A 19,419-nucleotide genomic window follows, 5' to 3' on the forward strand; every position below is an offset into this window, starting at 1 on the left:
AAAAAAAAAATTATTTTCTGTGTTTGTGAATTGTGTGCGCAGTAGCCGCACGTGCATCAACAAAGTAGTGCCAAGCGTGCGCCTGTGTCATAAGTAAAGGGCCGGCTGGCTTGACCGTTAAGGGTGCTGTAACCCCCGAAAGTACACTCCAGTCCAAACCTAAAAAAAAATTATTTTCTGTGTTTGTGAATTGTGTGCGCAGTAGCCGCACGTGCATCAACAAAGTAGTGCCAAGCGTGCGCCTGTGTCATAAGTAAAGGGCCGGCTGGCTTGACCGTTAAGGGTGCTGTAACCCCCGAAAGTACACTCCAGTCCAAACCTAAAAAAAAATTATTTTCTGTGTTTGTGAATTGTGTGCGCAGTAGCCGCACGTGCATCAACAAAGTAGTGCCAAGCGTGCGCCTGTGTCATAAGTAAAGGGCCGGCTGGCTTGACCGTTAAAGGGTGCTGTAACCCCCGAAAGTACACTCCAGTTCAAACCAAAAAAAAATTATTTTCTGTGTTTGTGAATTGTGTGCGCAGTAGCCGCACGTGCATCAACAAAGTAGTGCCAAGCGTGCGCCTGTGTCATAAGTAAAGGGCCGGCTGGCTTGACCGTTAAGGGTGCTGTAACCCCCGAAAGTACACTCCAGTCCAAACCAAAAAAAAAATTATTTTCTGTGTTTGTGAATTGTGTGCGCAGTAGCCGCACGTGCATCAACAAAGTAGTGCCAAGCGTGCGCCTGTGTCATAAGTAAAGGGCCGGCTGGCTTGACCGTTAAGGGTGCTGTAACCCCCGAAAGTACACTCCAGTCCAAACCTAAAAAAAAATTATTTTCTGTGTTTGTGAATTGTGTGCGCAGTAGCCGCACGTGCATCAACAAAGTAGTGCCAAGCGTGCGCCTGTGTCATAAGTAAAGGGCCGGCTGGCTTGACCGTTAAAGGGTGCTGTAACCCCCAAAGTACACTCCAGTCCAAACCAAAAAAAAAATTATTTTCTGGGTTTAGCCGCACGTATATATCAAATCGATATAACATAAATGGAGGACCAAACTTTCTCCGATAAAAATAAAATAGAGAAAGATCAAGAACCACTTCCTCCTAGTGCTGAAGCTGCTGCCACTAGTCATGACATAGACGATAACATGCCATCAACGTCGTCTGCCAAGGCCGATGCCCAATGTCATAGTAGAGGGCACATACAATCCCAAATGGCAAAGTTCAGGAAAATGACCTTGAAAAAGACATTTAAATCAGCTGAAGAGAAACGTAAACTTGCCAATATGCCATTTACGACACGGAGTGGCAAGGAACGGCTAAGGTCGATCCCTAGTATGTTCATGACTAGTGGTTCAGCTTCACATGACGATGGAAGCCCTCCTCCCACTAAAAAAATCAAAAGAGTTAAGCTGGCAAAAGCACAGCGAAGAACTGTGCTTTCTAAGAAGATATCACAAATCCCCAAGGAGAGTCCAAGTGTGGTGGTGGTTGCGATGCCTGACCTTCCCAGCACTGGACGGGAAGAGGTGGCTCTTTCCACCATTTGCACGCCCCCTGCAAGTGCTGAAAGGAGCACCCACAGTCCACTTGCTGATATGCAAATTGAAGATGTCACTGTTGAAGTACAACAGGATGAGGATACTGGTGTAGCTGGCGCTGAGGAGGAAGTTGGCGAGGAGGATTCTGATGGTGATGTGGTTTGTTTAAATCCGGCTCCGGGGGAGACAGTTGTTGTCCGTGGGATGAAAAAGCCCATCACGGTCATGCCTGGGCAGAAGACCAAACATTCCACCTCTTTGGTCTGGCAATATTTCTATCCAAATCCGGACAACAACTGTCTTGCCATATGTACCATATGTAAAGGTGAAATAAGTAGGGGTAGGGACGTCAACCACCTAGGAACATCCTCCCTTATACGGCACCTGCAGCGCGTTCATAAAAAGTTACTGTCAAGTTCAGAAACTTTGGCTAAGACCGTAAGCAGTCCAGGGACACCTAAATCCCGTTGTCCTGTTGTATCCAAGCGCATGCAAACCACACCGTCAACTCCCTCCTCGTCAATTTCCTCCTTAGTCAGGATCGGAAGTAGTCCTGCAGGCCATGTCACTGGCATGACTGACTCTCCTATCCGGGATTCCTCTGGAGGATCCTGCATTGCTACGCCTACTGCTGCCGCTGCTGCTGTTGCTGCTGCTGGGAGTCGTTCATCATCCCAGAGAGGAAGTAGGAACACCACTACTTTTACTAAACAATTGACCCTCCAACAGTCCTTAGCGAGGAGGATGAAGTACGACAGCAGTCATCCTGAAGCAAAACGTATAACTGAGGCCTTGACTGCTATGTTGGTGTTAGACGTGCGTCCGGTATCCGCCATTAGTGCAGTGGGATTTAGACAATTGATGGAGGTAGTGTGTCCCCGGTTCCAAATCCCGTCTAGATTCCACTTCACTAGGCAGGCGATACCGAGACTGTACAGAAACGTCAGAAAAAGTGTCCTCAGTGTCCTGAAAAATGCCGTTGTACACAATGTCCACTTAACCACGGACATGTGGACAAGTGGAACAGGGCAGACTAAGGACTATATGACTGTGACAGCCCACTGGGTAGATGTATCACCTTACGCAGCAACAGCAGCAGCGTCACCAGTAGCAGCATCTCAGAAACGCCAGCTCGTTACAAGGCAGGCTACGCTGTGTATCACCGGTTTCAGTAAGAGGCACACCGCCGACAACCTCTTAGAGAAACTGAGGGAAATCATCGCCCAGTGGCTTACCCCACTTAGACTCTCCTGGGGATTTGTGATATCTGACAACGCCACCAATATTGTGCGGGCATTACATCTGGGCAAATTCCAGCACGTCCCATGTTTTGCTCACACAATAAACTTGGTGGTGCAGAATTTTCTGAAAAGCGACAGGGGCGTGCAGGAGACGCTTTGGGTGGCCCGAAAAATTTCTGGCCACTTTCGCCATTCAGCGACTGCGTGCCGAAGACTGGAGCGCCAGCAAACACTCTTGAACCTGCCCCGCCATCACCTGAAGCAAGAGGTTGTGACGCGGTGGAACTCAACCCTCTATATGCTTCAGAGGATGGAGGAGCAGCAAAAGGCCATACAAGCCTATACATCCACCTATGACATAGGCAAAGGAGGGGGTATGCACCTGACTCAAGCGCAGTGGAGAATGATTTCCGTGTTGTGCAAGGTTCTTCAGCCCTTCGAACTTGCCACACGTGAAGTCAGTTCAGACACTGCCAGCTTGAGTCAGGTCATTCCCCTCATCAGGCTTTTGCAGAAGCAGCTGGAGAAAGTGAAGGAGGAGCTAAGACGGAGCGATTCCGCTCGGCATGTGGGACTTGTGGATGAAGCCCTTCATTCGCTTTGCCAGGATTCCAGGGTGGTCAATCTGTTGAAATCAGACCACTACATTTTGGCCACCGTGCTCGATCCTAGGTTTAAAGCCTATGTGGTGTCTCTCTTTCCGGCCGACACAAGCCTGCAGAGGTGCAAAGACCTGCTGGTGAACACACTGTCAGCTGAAGCGGAACGTGACACGTCAACGGCTCCTTCTTCATTTTCTCCCGCAACTGGGGCTGCCAGGAAAAAACTTAGGTATCCTAAGCAACCCGCTGGCGGTGATGCAGGGCAGGCAGGACCAAGTTTGGACATCTGGTCCGGACTGAAGGACCTGGCAACAATTTCTGACATGTCTACTGTCACTGCATATGATACTGTCACCATTGACAGAATGGTGGAGGATTACATCGGTGACAGCATCCAAGTAGGCATGTCAGACAGTCCATACCTGTACTGGCAGGAAAAAGAGGCAATTTGGAGGCCCCTGTACAAACTGGCTCTATTTTACCTGAGTTGCCCCCCCTCCAGTGTGTACTCCGAAAGAGTGTTTAGTGCAGCCGGGAACCTTGTCAGCGAAAGGCGTAGGAGGTTGCTTCCACAGAATGTGGAGAAGATGATGTTCATCAAAATGAATTATCAGCTCTTCCAGGGAGACCAGCCTCCAGAACGTACAGAGGGACCTGTGGTGGTGGATTCAAGTGGGGACGAGTTAATACTTTGTGAGGATGAGGATGTACACACTGAAGAGGGTGAGGAATCGGTGGATGAGGAGGATGAGGATGACATCTTGCCTCCGTAGAGCCAGTTTGTGCAGGGACACATTAATTGCCAGCTTGTTTTGTGGGGGCCCAAACGAACCGATCATTTCAGCCACAGTTGTGTGGCAGACCCTGGCGCTGAAATGATTGATTTGTTAAAGTGTGCATGTCCTGTTTATACAACATAAGGGTGGGTGGGAGGGCCCAAGGACAATTCCATCTTGCACCTCTTTTTTTCTTTGCATTATGTACAGTTTGGGGCCTAGTTTTTCTAACTGCCATCCTGTCTGCCACTGCAGTGTCACTCCTAGATGGGTCACGTGTTTGTGCCGCCCACTCGTGTCGCTTAGCATAGTCATCCAGCTACCTCGGTGCAACCTTTTGGACATAAAAACACTATTGTGAGGTGTGAGGTGTTCAGAATAGACTGGAAATGAGTGGAAATTAAGGTTATTGAGGTTAATAATAGCATAGGAGCAGAAAAACCTACAAATTCTGTGATTTTAGCTGTTTTTATGCTTTTTTTCAAAAAAATACAGATCCAAAACACAAAACCCAGAACCCAAAACACGGAAGGGTGGTTTTGGCAAAACCAATCCAGATCCAAAACACGAAGAAAGATCCAGATCCAAAACCAAAACACAAAACACGAAAAGTGGCCGGTGCACACCCCTAGTACACACTGACAGATATATCGCCCGTTTCATTGAACGGGTGATATACCTGTAGTGCATCGGCGGGTGTGTACAGACGAAATGTCTGTGAATTACGTCGTTCACAGCCCTATCGCATCTGCCCATGTGGCTGTGTGTACAGGTGACCTGCCAACCGCCTGTACACTTGCTGCAGAGACTTGCGGGTGATTTGACTTCTCAACTGGGCTGGCAAGTTTACATGCCCACCTAGTTGTGATGTTGGTGCAGATACATCAGCCAAATGATTGGTAAATGTGTATGCACTTACCAATCGTTAGGTCTGTTCGGCCGAACCTTCGGCCAGGTGTGACTCGGCATTGGAATGTGGGTTTAGACTTAAACATTGGCTTCATTCTTATCATTTTATACTATTGTACATACTGATCCGTACTATAGATAGCATAGGACCATTAGAATGCGTGTGAGCACCCACAAGGTTCAGAACTAGATATCTGATCATTGTTCATTACGAGTACCATCACACACAGTACCTTGTATATTAAGGGATCGATCTGTGAACCTGAAGCTATGATTCACTTAGGAGAACGTAGTCCCTATTGACTTTGTTTTATACCTGTATGTATATACTGTAGGTAATCAGTCAGTACTAACTGAAGTCATAGGAAATGTAAAAGTAGTGAAAGCCCAGTCGCGCTAGTGACACAAAAATAAAAATATGAGTAGTAATACTTTCCTCAATTATATCCAGGAAAGTATTACTACTCATTTTTTTATTATTGTGTGTCACTAGCGTGAGTGGCTTTCACTATTTTTACCTTTCCTTGTCACGGGTGGTTTTGGGTGCCACCTGAGATTTAGTTGCAGCTGTTAGTGTCTATGCGCCCAGGTTGGGGCAGAATTACCAGATTTCTGTTTTAGCTTGAAGTCTATTGATTCCTAATAGTCGCTAGTCGCTATTTAGCACTGCAAGTCGCTTAAGAAAGAATTGCTTTACAGTCCAATCGTGTGGTTCCAAAGCACAAAAAGTTATTTATGTATAAAAGGGGTGACACGATGTAAGATTTAACAATTAAAGTAAAAAGCAATAATAAAGTACAGCTCGATAAATACGTGTGCGCACTGGTCCCAGTATACAGTCATCAATCAAGATGTCTGTGGTCGCAAGAAGATGTCTGTACACTGAGGTCAGCACACAACTTATATACCTTACAAGTTTCAGAGTTAACAAAGAGACAAATTGACATGTTCTTATTGGTTCTTGCTTCTTGTCAATCTGGTCATTGGTCAGTTCATACGGTGTCATCAGGGGTATGGCTCAATCCTCCAACGGTCACATTGTGTAGTTTCCCGCTGAACAACTGGTTAATACTGGCTACAACACTGCATACTAGTACTACTACTACTACTACATACTACTGCATACATTCTATTCAATAACTCCCTATCATCCATAACTAGCGGACGCATGAGTTATTCAATAACTCCCTATCATCCATAACTAGCGGACGACTTCTTTGCCGATAGAAACGGATGTCTGCAAATAAACAGGGATTAAGTATGATACCAAACATGACATGTCCACTATATTCTGAACCTTAGATCTCATTTAAGTACATATTACATAATAATTATTAGCTAACAAATACCTTTAATAACTCTGGTTATTAACTGTAATGTGAGGGAACCATTTTATATGTATGCGTTCGCATATGTGCGTCTGTGTATTGAACTAGCAAATATGCGTCTGTGTATGTATGTGAATATATACAGATGAGCATCCATGTGTAAGTATGTGCATACGCATATGAGCGACCGTGTGTGTGTGTGTATATATATATGTGTGTGTGTGTGTGTGTGTGTGTGTGTGTGTGTGTATGTGTATCAGCGTATGTGTTGTGAATACGCTTTTTAGCGCATCAGATTGCACCGACGCAAAGTAGCGTCCTAGTAATTCATCATCAGAACATAGACGACTATATCGTCAGATAATAATTGTACAGCGATCATATCCAATTATTTGACTTTGACAAGTCATAGGAAGTTGTTTGTACATTCTTTTTTTAAATCTTATTCCCTGTTTTATGTAACACTATTAAGAAGAGAGAAGAGAGGCTGGTACTGAATCTACTGCAATCAACTAATACTTAGCGATTATTGTAAAACAGCATCAGTAAGGTGAAGTCAGAGGTGCCACTCTATATTCCTAACAGTAGTCCTTGCAATAAGTCTACGCCATATATAAGCCATATACGCTATATCAATCCTTTTGTCACTAAGCTATCAGACAGACACCAGCTATTAATCACATATCATAGGTTTTATAAATGTCAATAAATGTGTCTATATTAATATCATAATTTAGAGCATGATTGGTTAGTTATCTGACTAACTCCTAAATCTATCCCGACCTCCTACCATTACTGAAGTAAATCCCTATCATTTTGCTTACCATTGTGTTTTAAGCCTCTCATCAGATACCAACATGTTTCAAAACCAGATCATTTGTGCATCTTCGATGGGTAGCACAGAATAATAGCCTGACTGCAATGAATGAAAAGTGATCCCCCACACTGTTAGAGGGTGAACGCTATATCTAGCGCACACTCATATTGTCATGGTATTATGCCAAAGGTATTCCTTGCTTATGGCCCTATTACAATAAATGATAAACTATCCCCTATACGGATTCAATGGGAATGTAGTATCTAGCAACATTCTAATTCTTGGCTAATATTATAAATACTATGGTACCAGAGGAAGGGGCACCAAGTATATAATCTGACACCTATCTGTGAGTGTCAATAACTACTGTACATACTGTAACAGCTTATCTATAGTGTACCCAAATTTGATGTTGAGATGCATACAGATTTTGAGCTTTAGTTTAGAGCAACAGTGTCACTCTGGTTGGACTCTACACTATAACCACACACACCCCTACTACAACGACATTGGGTGCATATAATATTTTCCTAAGAGAAAGCAATATATTTTGTCATGAAATATGATATAGTCAGGAGAATCTAAAGCTGCCCACACACATAGCAATATTTTACCCGATCTGGCCGATTGCGACGCATTGGAATGACAGATCGTGTAAAATATGCCGCAATCGTGACCTCACGATGCGATGCGCGTCCCGCTGGTTGCACATCGCATCTTCAAATCTGACGTGCAGTAGGGCAGATCTGACAATCTAGGACCCAATGCACTGTGAAAGTCTGGATGCAGGAGAGATCGTATGAAGATTGGACACCAAATTGTGTGGAGATCGGGTGCAGAGCTGCCGGGGAGAGTTTCAAGGGAAATCGTACACATCGGCTGATCGTGTGCACATTGGTATGTGTGTGGGCACCTTAAGAAGTACCAGGAATTGGACAATTACATACTGTATTTCTATTCAATAATTTTTCAAATGGATGTGTTATCAGGAATATGAAGTCATTGCTATATACCTAACATAAATATCCCTATAGAATAAAGGAGAAATTAATACAAATACTCTGTAAGGCAATAGTTTTTAACCATATATTTTTATTGATCATTTCTAGTCACTCTCTTTTTATTTTAATTGATATTTCATAGCGTTCCAATATTATGTATGTGAGACTGTACCACATTTCTTCTTCAGGGTCTATAGGGATCCACAGGGATACCATGGTGATAATGTGTTTGGAGAGATCCAGGCATCACACAGTTAAAGCTTTCAGCTCCCAGGATGCCTCGAGTCCTCCTCCAATTATCCCCCGCCCCAGCCAAAGGCCTTCACTTGTTCATTTGGTGCAGCAGGATTAAGACGCACTTTTGAAATAAGGGCCTGCTCAGGCAGTCCTAAGCTTTTATTTTATGTTTTATTTTACTTCTATGTTTTTGGAAGGATGTTTATGGCCATACTAGTCAGAGTATGGCACCATATAATGTTGAAAGCAGACCGGTAGCTACTAAGGTGCATAAGCGCAAATTATCTTTTTATCAGTCTGCTCAACATATGGATTCAGACACATCATCAGAGGAATCAGATGATGCGCAGTGTTCCTATCCAGGGTGTAGCGCGGGGGAGGAGGACCATCCATCCACAGTAGATGTTCCTCATTTGGTGAGGGTGGTAATCCTAGATATACAGGATTATGAACCAGCTCATAGTAAGAAGGCTCCAGTGTTTAATCACCACCAGAAGGTGGCCAAAACGGAGTTTCTTATATCTGAACAGCTCACTGAGCTTTATGGAAGAGGCATGGGGTAACCCAGACAAACTGTTTTATGTGAATAATAGAATAACATTGTTGTATCCTTTCCCAGTTTCTGAAAGTACTAAGTGGGAGGTACCTCCTACTGTGGATGCTCATGTGACGCATTTATTCAGAAATGCTACATTGCCTATTCCGTCAGCATCTTCTCTGAAGGATTCCACAGATAGAAAAATTGAAGCTTGTCTTAAGGCAATATTTTCATCATCTGGAGCTGTTACTCCAGCTATGGCTGAAGCCTGGGTAGACAAAGCTGTTGAAGATTGAATGGGGGCATTGGAAGACACTCTACCAGATATTACCAGAGAACAGTAGATGTATATCTCCCACATATGGGAAGCGGCTTCCTATCTGGGAGGAGCTGCAGTAGATGCTGGAATTTTAGCTTCTAAGGCATCAGCAGCTTCAATAGTGGCACGCATGGCCCTTTGGTTAAGATCCTGGAAAGCTGATACGGAATCAAAGAAGGCTCTGGCAGTTTTTTACCTTTCTATTAAAAGGTACTTTTTGGAGCAGAGTTAGATAAAATAATAGCTACTCTGGCGGCTTCAAAGTCAGCAGGTCTGCCATCTATGGATACAATAAAGTCTAGGCAGTTTTCTTTTCGGTCCTTCCGTCCTCAGGGACGAGCAAGGGAACAGTCTTCCTCTAAACCATCTACTTTTCACAGGACAACAAGGCGGCAAACTAAGAGGTCTGGGCTGGCAAGACATCCAGCTCCTAAACCGGACGACAAACCCTCGGCCTGATGGGGCGGGCCTCCTCCTTGGAGATCCCAGGGTTGGAGGCCGACTTCTCAGTTTGTGGATTACTGGCGTCAAGCAACAACAGATACCTGGGTCTGAGAACTGGTCTCTCGGGTATGTTCTCACTTTCAGGAGGCATCCTCCCCAGAAGTTTTCTTGCACAGATCCTCCCATCAGATGCGGTCAAGGCCTTGGCCCTTCAGGAGGCCATTCACTCCCTGCTGCAGGCGGGCTAATAATCCCAGTTCCTGTGTCGCAACAAGGAAAGGATTATTATTCCAATCTATTCTTGTTTCAGAAACCGAATTGGGCTCATCGCCCTATTCTAAATCTAAAAACTCAACAGGTTTATCCATGTACCCAAGTTTCGTATGGAGACTCTCTGGTCAATTATTTTGGCAATGGAGTTGGGGTATTATATGGTTTCCCTGGACATTCAGGATGCGTATCTCCATGTTCCTATTATGTCATCCCACCAACAAATTTTACGGTATGCTGTCCTTCAGCAACATTGCCAATCTCAGGCTCTACCCTTTTAGCCTATCTACAGCTCCCCGTGTATTTACCAAAATAATGGCGGTCATGACAACCTATCTCAGGCGTCGGGGAGTCAGAATATTACCATATCTAGGTGACCTTCTGATATTGACGCAGACTCCGCTGGTTTTACAAAACCATCTTCAACTGACCATAGCCTGCCTACAAAAGCATGGCTGGATCAACAATTGGAAGAAATCATCACTTTCTACAACACAGCAGATGGTACATCTGAGAGCTCTTCTGGATTCTCGGGCACAAAGGGTGTTTCTGCCAGAGGACAAGATTGCGGCCCTATCATTGCGAATACGCAAGCTGCTAAGCAAGTGAAGGGTATCCATTCTGTTAGAGATACAGGACCTTCAACATGGTGGGATATGCTCAGTTCCATTCCAGGCCTCTGCAAAAATTGATTCTCTCCAGGTGGAACGACAGTATCCTCTAATAAGTTTCCAGAGGATCCTTCTCACTCCAGAGTTTGTCACTCCCTCCTGTGGTGGCTGAGAAAGTATCATCTGAACAAAGGGCGCACATTCTGGATTTCAAATTGGGTGCTTCTCACCGCGGGTGGGGTGCAGTGACAGGTTATCACACTTTTCAGGGAAGATGGACAAATCAGGAAAGTCATCTGCCAATAAACTTTCTAGAGTGCAAGCAGTATACAAAGCACTTGTCATGGCACAGGACCTGTTCCAGTGCAGGGCGGTCCAGATCCAGTCCAACAACGCGACTACAGTGGCCTACCTCAATCATCAGGGAGGCATGAGAAGTTATGCAGCCATGAAAGAAGTGACAAAGGTTCTGATTTGGGCAGAACGTCATCTTCTTGCCATCTCAGCAATATTCACACCGGGAACACTCAATTGGGAAGCAGACTTCCAAAGTCGCCAGGACATACACGCCGGAGAGTGGTCTCTCAATCTGGGAGTTTTTCAGCTCCTGGTAAACAAATGAGGTCTACCAGAAATAGATCTAATGGCATCACGTCACAACCACAAGGTCCCCAGGTACAGGTTCAGAGACCCATCAGCAGCCTTTGTGGATGCACTGGCAGTAAGATGGGACTTTTAAGCTGGTGTATCTCTTTCCTCCAATTTCCCTCCAACCAAGAGTTCTCAGGAAATTCAAGCAGGAAGGCGGAACAGTAATACTGGTGGCTCCGTCTTGACCCAGACATCATTGGTTCACTGACATACAGAATCTATCCATGGACATTCCGTATGCTCTTCCTCTATGGCAGGATCTGCTAACGCAGAATCCCTGCTGGCATCCGGACTTACCTTGTCTGGCTTTGACGGCGTGGCTCTTGAATCTTCCATCTTAAGAGCAAACTGTTTTTCCAGTTCTGTAAATCAGACGATGCTTAGGGCCTCTTTCCCCGATCTATTACAGGGTTTGGCATTCATTTGGTCAGTGGTGTTCCCACAGAGAGTATGATCCTAAGGTGCTTAGAGTTTCCAGGGAACTGGCTTTTCTCCAGGCGGGTTTAGACCATGGTCTCCGCCTGGCCACTTTTGAGAGTGCAGGTTTCTGCACCATCAGTCTAGTTCTAGAGGAAGATTGCCTCAATACCAGATGTTTGAACTCACAGAACTCCTTGAAAAAAAATTGTCTCCTTTTGTTCCACCGGTAGCACCGTGGGATTTGTCTTTGGCTCTTAAATGGCTACAGTCTCCCTCATTTGTGCCCCTGGACTGTGTGGATTTGAAATGGTTGACAGCGCAGACTCTTTTTTTTTCTCCTCGCTATCTCTTCTGCATGCAGAGTCTCTGATTTGGCAGGATAGAGCTGTTCTTCATACAAGGGAGGGTTACCTTCCTAAGGTAGTGTCCCTTTTTCATGTGAATGAAGAAATTTTAGTTCCAGATTTTCGGGCTCCAGATCTTTCTGTAGGTGAAGCCTCCCTGGATGTAGTTTGTGCTCTCTCCATCTATGTGGAGCCTACAAACTGTGGGCCTGATTCAGACCCGGTCGCAAGCGCTGGGCGCTCGCAACCGAGTCGATGGTGGCCCAGAGCGCATGCGCACGACGGAGCCGGCTCCGTCGTGCGCATGCGTGAGACCCGGATAGCGACAGGCAAGCAGTCGCACCGGGTCTCGTACCAAAGGGGGCGTGCTGTCACTCAACATCGACAGCACGCTCCCTTTGGTGGGCGGGCCAGGGGAGTGGCTGCCCAAACGGAAGCGTTCCCATGTGAACGCCTCCGTTTGGAGCCGCCCCACTGACACCACGAGTGATGTCAGTGGGAGAGATTTCGGCTCTGTCAGAGCCGAAATCTCTCTGGGGCTTGTGGCAACGAGACCCTACAACAAGAGTCTCGTCGCAAGCCGGATGGTCGCGATGGTCTTGACCATCGCGACCATCTTCCTGGCCGCTCGCTATAGCTGTGGGTGGTCACCCACAGCTATGCGAGTGGCCAGGAGGCCGTTCTAAAAAAAAAAAAAAAAAAAGACCGGCCCTGATTCAGAGCGAGCGCTCTGTCAGAGCGTCCGGCTCTGAATCAGGGCCTCTGGGCCTGATTCAGAGCCGCTCGTAAGCGGCCGTTCGTTCGCTCCGAGCGATGTTCGCACATCTGCGCATGCGTATGGGTCGTAATGCGCCAACCAGTCATTGCGGTCGGAAATCGAGCGCTCGCAAAATAGCGAGTGCCTGCTAATTTGAGTGACAGGATCAGGCGTTTGTGGGTGGTAACAGGGGAAGGTGCTTGAAAACGGGGAGTGGTGATCCGAAGGCAGGCGTGCCAAAAGGTCAAAACGGGCGTTTTAAGGGTGTGCATAATTAACAAAGCAGCGTCATCGACCACGTCACTTGGTTGTTTCTTAGCCTGAACTGTTCGCATGATTGCGGTAGGAAAATCCTACCACAAGCACTGCGAGCAGTTCAGATGCCTTTCGATGTACTCGATTAATCAAATAAATAGCGGAGATGCGAGCGGCCAGGGGGGCGCCTTTACAAAATAGCGAGCGCATGTTTAGTTCGCTCGCTCAGACATAGAGGCGTCAACAGACCGCAAAGAGCGAGTGCTCAATTTAAATAGCCGGCCCCTTTTTCTGAACGAGCGAGCGCAAATAGCGTCGGGCTCTGAATCAGGCCCTTTGTTAGAAAATCAGATGCTCTTTTTGTAGTATATGGTATTCCAAACGAGGAGGGGCAGCTTACAAGCAGACTGTGGCGAGATGGCTACGCATGACTATCTCTCAGTTGTGCACACAGGTTGATCTCCCTGTCCCAAGCACGGTGACAGCACATTCTACTCTGTCTGTAGGGCCATCGTGGGCGTTTAGTCGTGGTGCCTCTGCTGAACAGTTGTGTAAGGCAGCCATGTGGTCTTCTGTCCACACTTTTCTACGCCTTTGATACTTATGCCTCTCAGGATGCTTCCTTTGGGCGACAAGTTTCTGATCGGTAGTGTCCCCCACCCTAGGGGAACTGCTTTAGGACATACCCATGGTATCGCTGTGGATCCGTATGGACCCTGAAGAAGAAGAAAATTAGTTATGGTAGAAATGCCTTGTTAACTCCTTTTCTTCGAGGTCCATGGGGTCCACAGGGCACCCACCCTGATACAACTGAAATTATTTTTCTTTCGGTCATGGATTCCCTCCTCTTGTGTAAAGCTTGGCATCAACTATACAATTTTCTGTCAGATATCTGTCCAATCTGGCTGGTTCGAGTGAAAACCTGGCAATATATGGGAGCAAATGACAGTCGATCATATGGTTTTAAACAGTGAAAAAAGGACAAAAAAAAAGTAAAGATTGGTTAAAATTGCGTGTTTTAACCAATTTGTCTGAAGAACCATTTTTGGCTATTTTCCAGTGTTTGTGAGCAAATGGATGATTGTCATTTGCTCCCATACATTACTAGGTTTTCATTCCAATCAGCCAGATTGGACAGATATCTGACAGAAAATTGTATAGTGGATGCCCAGCTTTAGAGTGTTTCTGGTGTACGATTGCTTTTCCTTCTCCTGCCTTGAGGCTTGTTAACAAAACTGAAGGCCTGTGGCTGGGGGCGGGGTATATGTGGAGGAGGACCCGAGGCATCCTGGGAGCTGAAAACTTTAACTGTTTGGTGCCTGGATCTCTCCAACTACATTATCCCCATGGTATCCCTGTGGACCTCGAAGAAAAGGAGTTATCAAGGTAAGTCTACCATAACTTTAATTTTCTAATTGAGAATTAATAAAATAGATATTTTAATTAGAGGAATTAGTGTTTCACAAATCTTTGTTAATAGCCTGACAAATAGCTAGCTCATGGGATTACCAGTGTGCCTCATTTTCACAAACTCATCCTGTTTTCTTTTGAGATTTGTATTAAATCTTTTGAATTTTAGGGTTGCACTCTTTGTTCCAATATAGAGCAGGGGTTAATCCATTAGCCTAGAAAAAGCTCAGGTTCATGGGACACCATTTCCTATTCAGCTGTCTACCTTTCGCCCTGGCCCCCCTTTTATACGTAGAATAAAACAAAGGTTATATTTTTAAATCATAATTACAACAATTTCACAATTTTTGGAAAAAGTGTGCCACAAACAAGGAACCTTCTGTTTCGTCTTTTTGGCCTTGGCTGAAACACAAACGCGTATGAGCATTTCTATTGTTTCTTGGGAGCACCTCCAGCCATAGTAAACAATAAATGATGATTAGATATTAGTTGTATATGCTGGTTGATGATCATTGTTGAAGAGGTTTTTTGTCTTGTGCAGGATTTCTTTTCTTTATTTAAATATCAACCGAGCAATCAACAAACAACCATGAGTAAAGTGCTGTGACCTTGTGTGCAATGTTTTCCTCCAACATATAGGCGGTGGCATGCTCAGATTTCTGATAGTCCATCTTGTGATCATACAAGATTAGTAATTCTATCTAGACCAGAGGTACCTAACGCACAAGGCACCTTAACAGTCCAGGTTTTGCGGATAACCATGCTTGGGCACAGGTGACTGACTTAATTAGTGCTTCAGTCAATTTGATTTAACCTTCTGCGCTCAACCATGAATATCTTTAAAACTTGGACCATTAGGGTGCCTTGAGGTCTGAGTTTGGGAACCTCTGATCTAGACCGCAACATCAGATTACTGAGAACCACAAAGAGGTATCTCCTCTGGTGCCAAAACCCAAGATAAAAGACAAAGGGAATACCACTCTTAGATCAAGCGTGGCTAATACTGATGAGAGATTGCAGTGCTACAGGCTGGAGACCTCATCTTCTCACAAGGGTAGCACATGGCATGGACATGGGAAGAAAATAAAATTCACATACAGTAGATCTATTGGAGATGAGCAGTATGGAAAGCCATTCAACATTTTTATCATGTTACTAGGGAAGCATCTTGGGGTATTCTCACACAAAAAGGCAGCGTTAGATTTCATAAATCATCAGGGAGTCTCGAGAAACAAAGCTATGATGGTGTGGTGTGCAAAACTGATATATTGGCAAAGAAACCCTAATTTGCTTTCAGCATACTACGTCGTGGCAGGTCTTCCAAGCACATGGTCTCTACATCAGGAAGTCGTCTGATAGAAAGATTTGTAGTTGCTCAAGTGAACAGTATGACAAAAATCAGAATGCATGTACCGACTTTTTTTCTCACACAATTCCAGGGGCAGAAGGTGTGAACACAATGTCAGTCTTTTGTAGGTTTCAATTAGCTTATGATATTCTCCCTATATCACCATCTGTAAGTTTCCAGAAGCCTGCAGTATATTCATTAATGTTATGCCTTTTTAGCTGCAGCAAGCTGGTAGCTAGATGGGCCTCAATGCATGTTTGATAAACCATCAGACAGTTTCTGGTAGAAGAGTGTGTACCAACTCCAGAAGAGGACAAACTGCTCTAATGCCTTCAACGCCAAGCTTATTTGTTATGCAAGTCAGGTCCAGTCCCGCAAATGGCCCATTACCAGGAAGAGGCCGCCTTCCCGCTTTGACTCGTATCAATTGGTTGTGGGGTTAGAGAACAGAGGTCTGCTCCTGTTTTAGCATTGTTTTTGTCCTCAAATTATTCTATATTAACAGACTTTCCTTTGGTATCCAGTCACATTGGTTTAATACTTTCATTTTCACATGACAAAAGCATTCCTAACTTGAGTCAATCTCTTACTGCTCTCTATAAAGGACCACTCTTTTCGTTTGCCTCCAGACCCTCAATCTTTTAATGAGGTCTAAGCGCTTAGCCACCGAGTCCAGTCATGTCCCTTAAGGATTTCACGCCTTTGCTAGGCCCACGTGTGATGGACAACAGATCTTTCTACTCTGCTATCCACCTAAGGCCATTCTGCAGCAGGCTAGAATAAGTTTTTTGTTTATTTTTCATTCGCAAATGTCTACATAGAGTGTATATTTAATATTTAAGTAATATGAAGTGGTATCGGCACATGGAATCAATTATATGTGCATTGTTTATTGTTCCAGGTACCCTGAGCTCTTTAAGTACATTTCAAAGACCAGCCAAGACGATGTATTCTATGAGGATGACATTTGGCCAGGAGAAGATGAGAATGGGTGAGAAATCTAGTACTTTACAAATGCTGTGACTGTGTATCTGTTTCTCTGCTGGGTAACACATTCTCTCCTTGGGCACAGTGCAGAGAAAGTTCAGGAGATTGCCTCCTGGCTGAAGGCCCACCCTGTCAGCATGTTGTCACGCTCGTCATGTGATTTGCAAATCTTAGATGCTGCTATTGTGGAGAAACTTGAGGAGGAGGTTGCAAAGTATAAGGTAAGGCTCATTAATCCCTACCATAACCAGGAGCCAGATATACGTAGAACAGTACTTTATTATACTATAACATACTCTTTCAAGAGGTAATATGTTTATTCCCTTCAGACCAAGAAGAGCAATAAGAAGGTGCGGGTGACTGTGAAGCCGCATTTATTGTTCCGGGTAAGTGTTGTAAAATTGAAACATTTGCATTTCATAGACGTTTCGGGCCACCTTGGTATCAATTGAGATTTACCAATCGCTATATGTTCAGCTCATGCACTGCTAGAGACAATGACCTAGTTGCTTACAGTAGAGGCGGTGTAGGATTTTTAGCTGTAATATGATGGTATATTTAAACAAATTATATATAAATTACATTTCCTCTTGTCAGCCTCTTGCACAGCAGCATGGGGTCGTTCCAGACAGAGATGCAGAGTTCCGGCTATTTGACCGTGTCGTCAATGTGCGGGAGAGCTTTTCTGTCCCTTTAGGGCTCAGAGGAACCATTATTGGAATCAAAGGAGGTAAGGGAAATATTTCAGTCTGACGACTATGCCGTCTCTACGGTCTCTGTTGCTTGCTTTTGATATTATTTATTTGTTTTTGTACTCTGCTTATTAGTTTAAATTCTATACTAAAAATTCTATTATCCTTTTATTTAGGAACAAAATATTTTGGAGACCACACAAGTGTTGGTAGTAGGTTAAATGTAGTAATATGCCGTTACATTGTTATATATTTGCAGCTGAGCGCGATGTTGATGTGCTGCTTGAAGTATTGTTTGATGAGGAATTCCCTGGTGGTTTAACATTAAGGTATGGATATGAAAAGGCTTATTGTGCTGTTATCAGGTAAATGAGTAAAGAACTATTTTCTAATTCTTGCATACTTTTTATTTTTTTTGTTTTTACATTGGTGCTTGCAGGAGTTCCCAGTCCAGAGGCTATCGTTTACCAACAAGTGCCTTAATCAATCTTTCTCACGGTAATCGTACAGAGAGTGGAGGACAGAAGTTGACTGCTATAGTAAAACCACAACCAGCCATCAATCACTATTCCCCTTACTCCCCTGAATTATCTGCAGGAGGATCCCAAAAAGGCCACCTTGGTGCCCTAAACCACTCTCCACGCTCTCCCTTCATTCCCACCCGGGTAAGAACTTCTGCCACTAATACACACAAATTAAATGGCCAGCCACAGTAATTAGTAATTGACAATCTGTCTGTTTTTAAAGAAAAATTATACTGAAAACAACTAGGAACAATCTAAATAAAAAAATCGGCAGTTTTGCTTTTTAAATGTTCAAACTAGAAAAATTATAAAATGTAGCGGGAAATTTGTTTGGTTTATTTTTGAAATATAGGGCTTTAAAATTAAAGTATCCCTACTTAGAAAAGATACATTTGAACAATAGGTCATTCAGAGTAAATGCTAGCCATTTATTGGAAACAAATTACAAATGTCACCATGTGGTGCTACATATAATTTAAAAAGCGTTCAATTGTGTCCTCCATTGTGGTCAACAACTGCTTTCATTTGAATTACAGCATTATCAAAGTAGAAGGTAACGTCAAATGGAATAGCCAGCACATGATATCTAATGCTTTGCTTCAACTCTAACAGGGTACCGTATGTCAGCCTTCCTGATTCTTCAAAAAACCCTACAACCAATACAAGAGGTCTGAAAGTAGCGGCAGATAAACCGCTCTTCCGTAAAGTGTAGCCTTAGCAATTGTATCGCGCGTCAAATGATTTGTATTGCACCTGGTGCCCAAAGTTTTAATAACTATATATACATACAATTATCCTATTTATATGGTGCCACAAAGGTTCTGCAGCGCCTTACACAGTACATAAATGAGCACACAAGAAAAACAGTTAATAGTAATACAAAACAATGCAGAACAAGGATATGGTTTATAAACATTGTTGCACAACACAAGCAGCAGGGCCTCAGCAACCAAATGATAGGGGCAAATTGGGGATTAGGAGTAAATTATACTTTAAGTAGGGGGAGGAGAAGTGTATATGCATGTGTGTGTAATATATATATATATATATATATATATATATATATATTATACAGTCAGGTCCATAAATATTGGGACATTGACAGAATTTTCAGATTTTGGCCTCTATTCACCACCAGAATGGTTTTGAAATGAAACAAACAAGATGTGCTTTAACTGCAGACTTTCAGATTTAATTTGAGGGTAATTACATCCAAATCGGGTGAATGGTGTAGGAATTACAACAGTTTCAATATGTGCCTCCCACTTTTTAAGGGGTCAAAAGTAATGGGACAAACTAAACAATCCTAAATCTAACTTTCACTTTTTAATACTTTGTTGCAAATCCTTTGCAGGCAATTGAAGCCTGAAGTACCTGTAGTCCAATTTCTCTTCATGACAAGCCTTAGAACTTGCTTCAAA

At 44.1% G+C, this 19,419-nt stretch overlaps 1 protein-coding gene across 2 annotated transcripts in view; it reads left to right on the forward strand.

Moving 5' to 3' along the window:
- Positions 1–19,419, forward strand: part of XRN1 (5'-3' exoribonuclease 1) — a 209,917-nt gene that overhangs the window by 127,927 nt on the left and 62,571 nt on the right. For both annotated transcript variants that reach the window (XM_088446275.1, XM_088446277.1), the window contains exons 26-31: positions 16,697–16,786; positions 16,868–17,003; positions 17,112–17,168; positions 17,380–17,512; positions 17,734–17,803; positions 17,914–18,139. In XM_088446275.1, the coding sequence (XP_088302401.1) occupies positions 16,697–16,786; positions 16,868–17,003; positions 17,112–17,168; positions 17,380–17,512; positions 17,734–17,803; positions 17,914–18,139 (712 nt within the window). The remainder of the gene's footprint in view (positions 1–16,696; positions 16,787–16,867; positions 17,004–17,111; positions 17,169–17,379; positions 17,513–17,733; positions 17,804–17,913; positions 18,140–19,419) is intronic.

Source organism: Taudactylus pleione, unplaced genomic scaffold (assembly GCF_031769625.1).
Source record: "Taudactylus pleione unplaced genomic scaffold, aTauple2 ptg000395l, whole genome shotgun sequence".
Taxonomy (NCBI): Eukaryota; Metazoa; Chordata; class Amphibia; order Anura; family Myobatrachidae; genus Taudactylus; species Taudactylus pleione.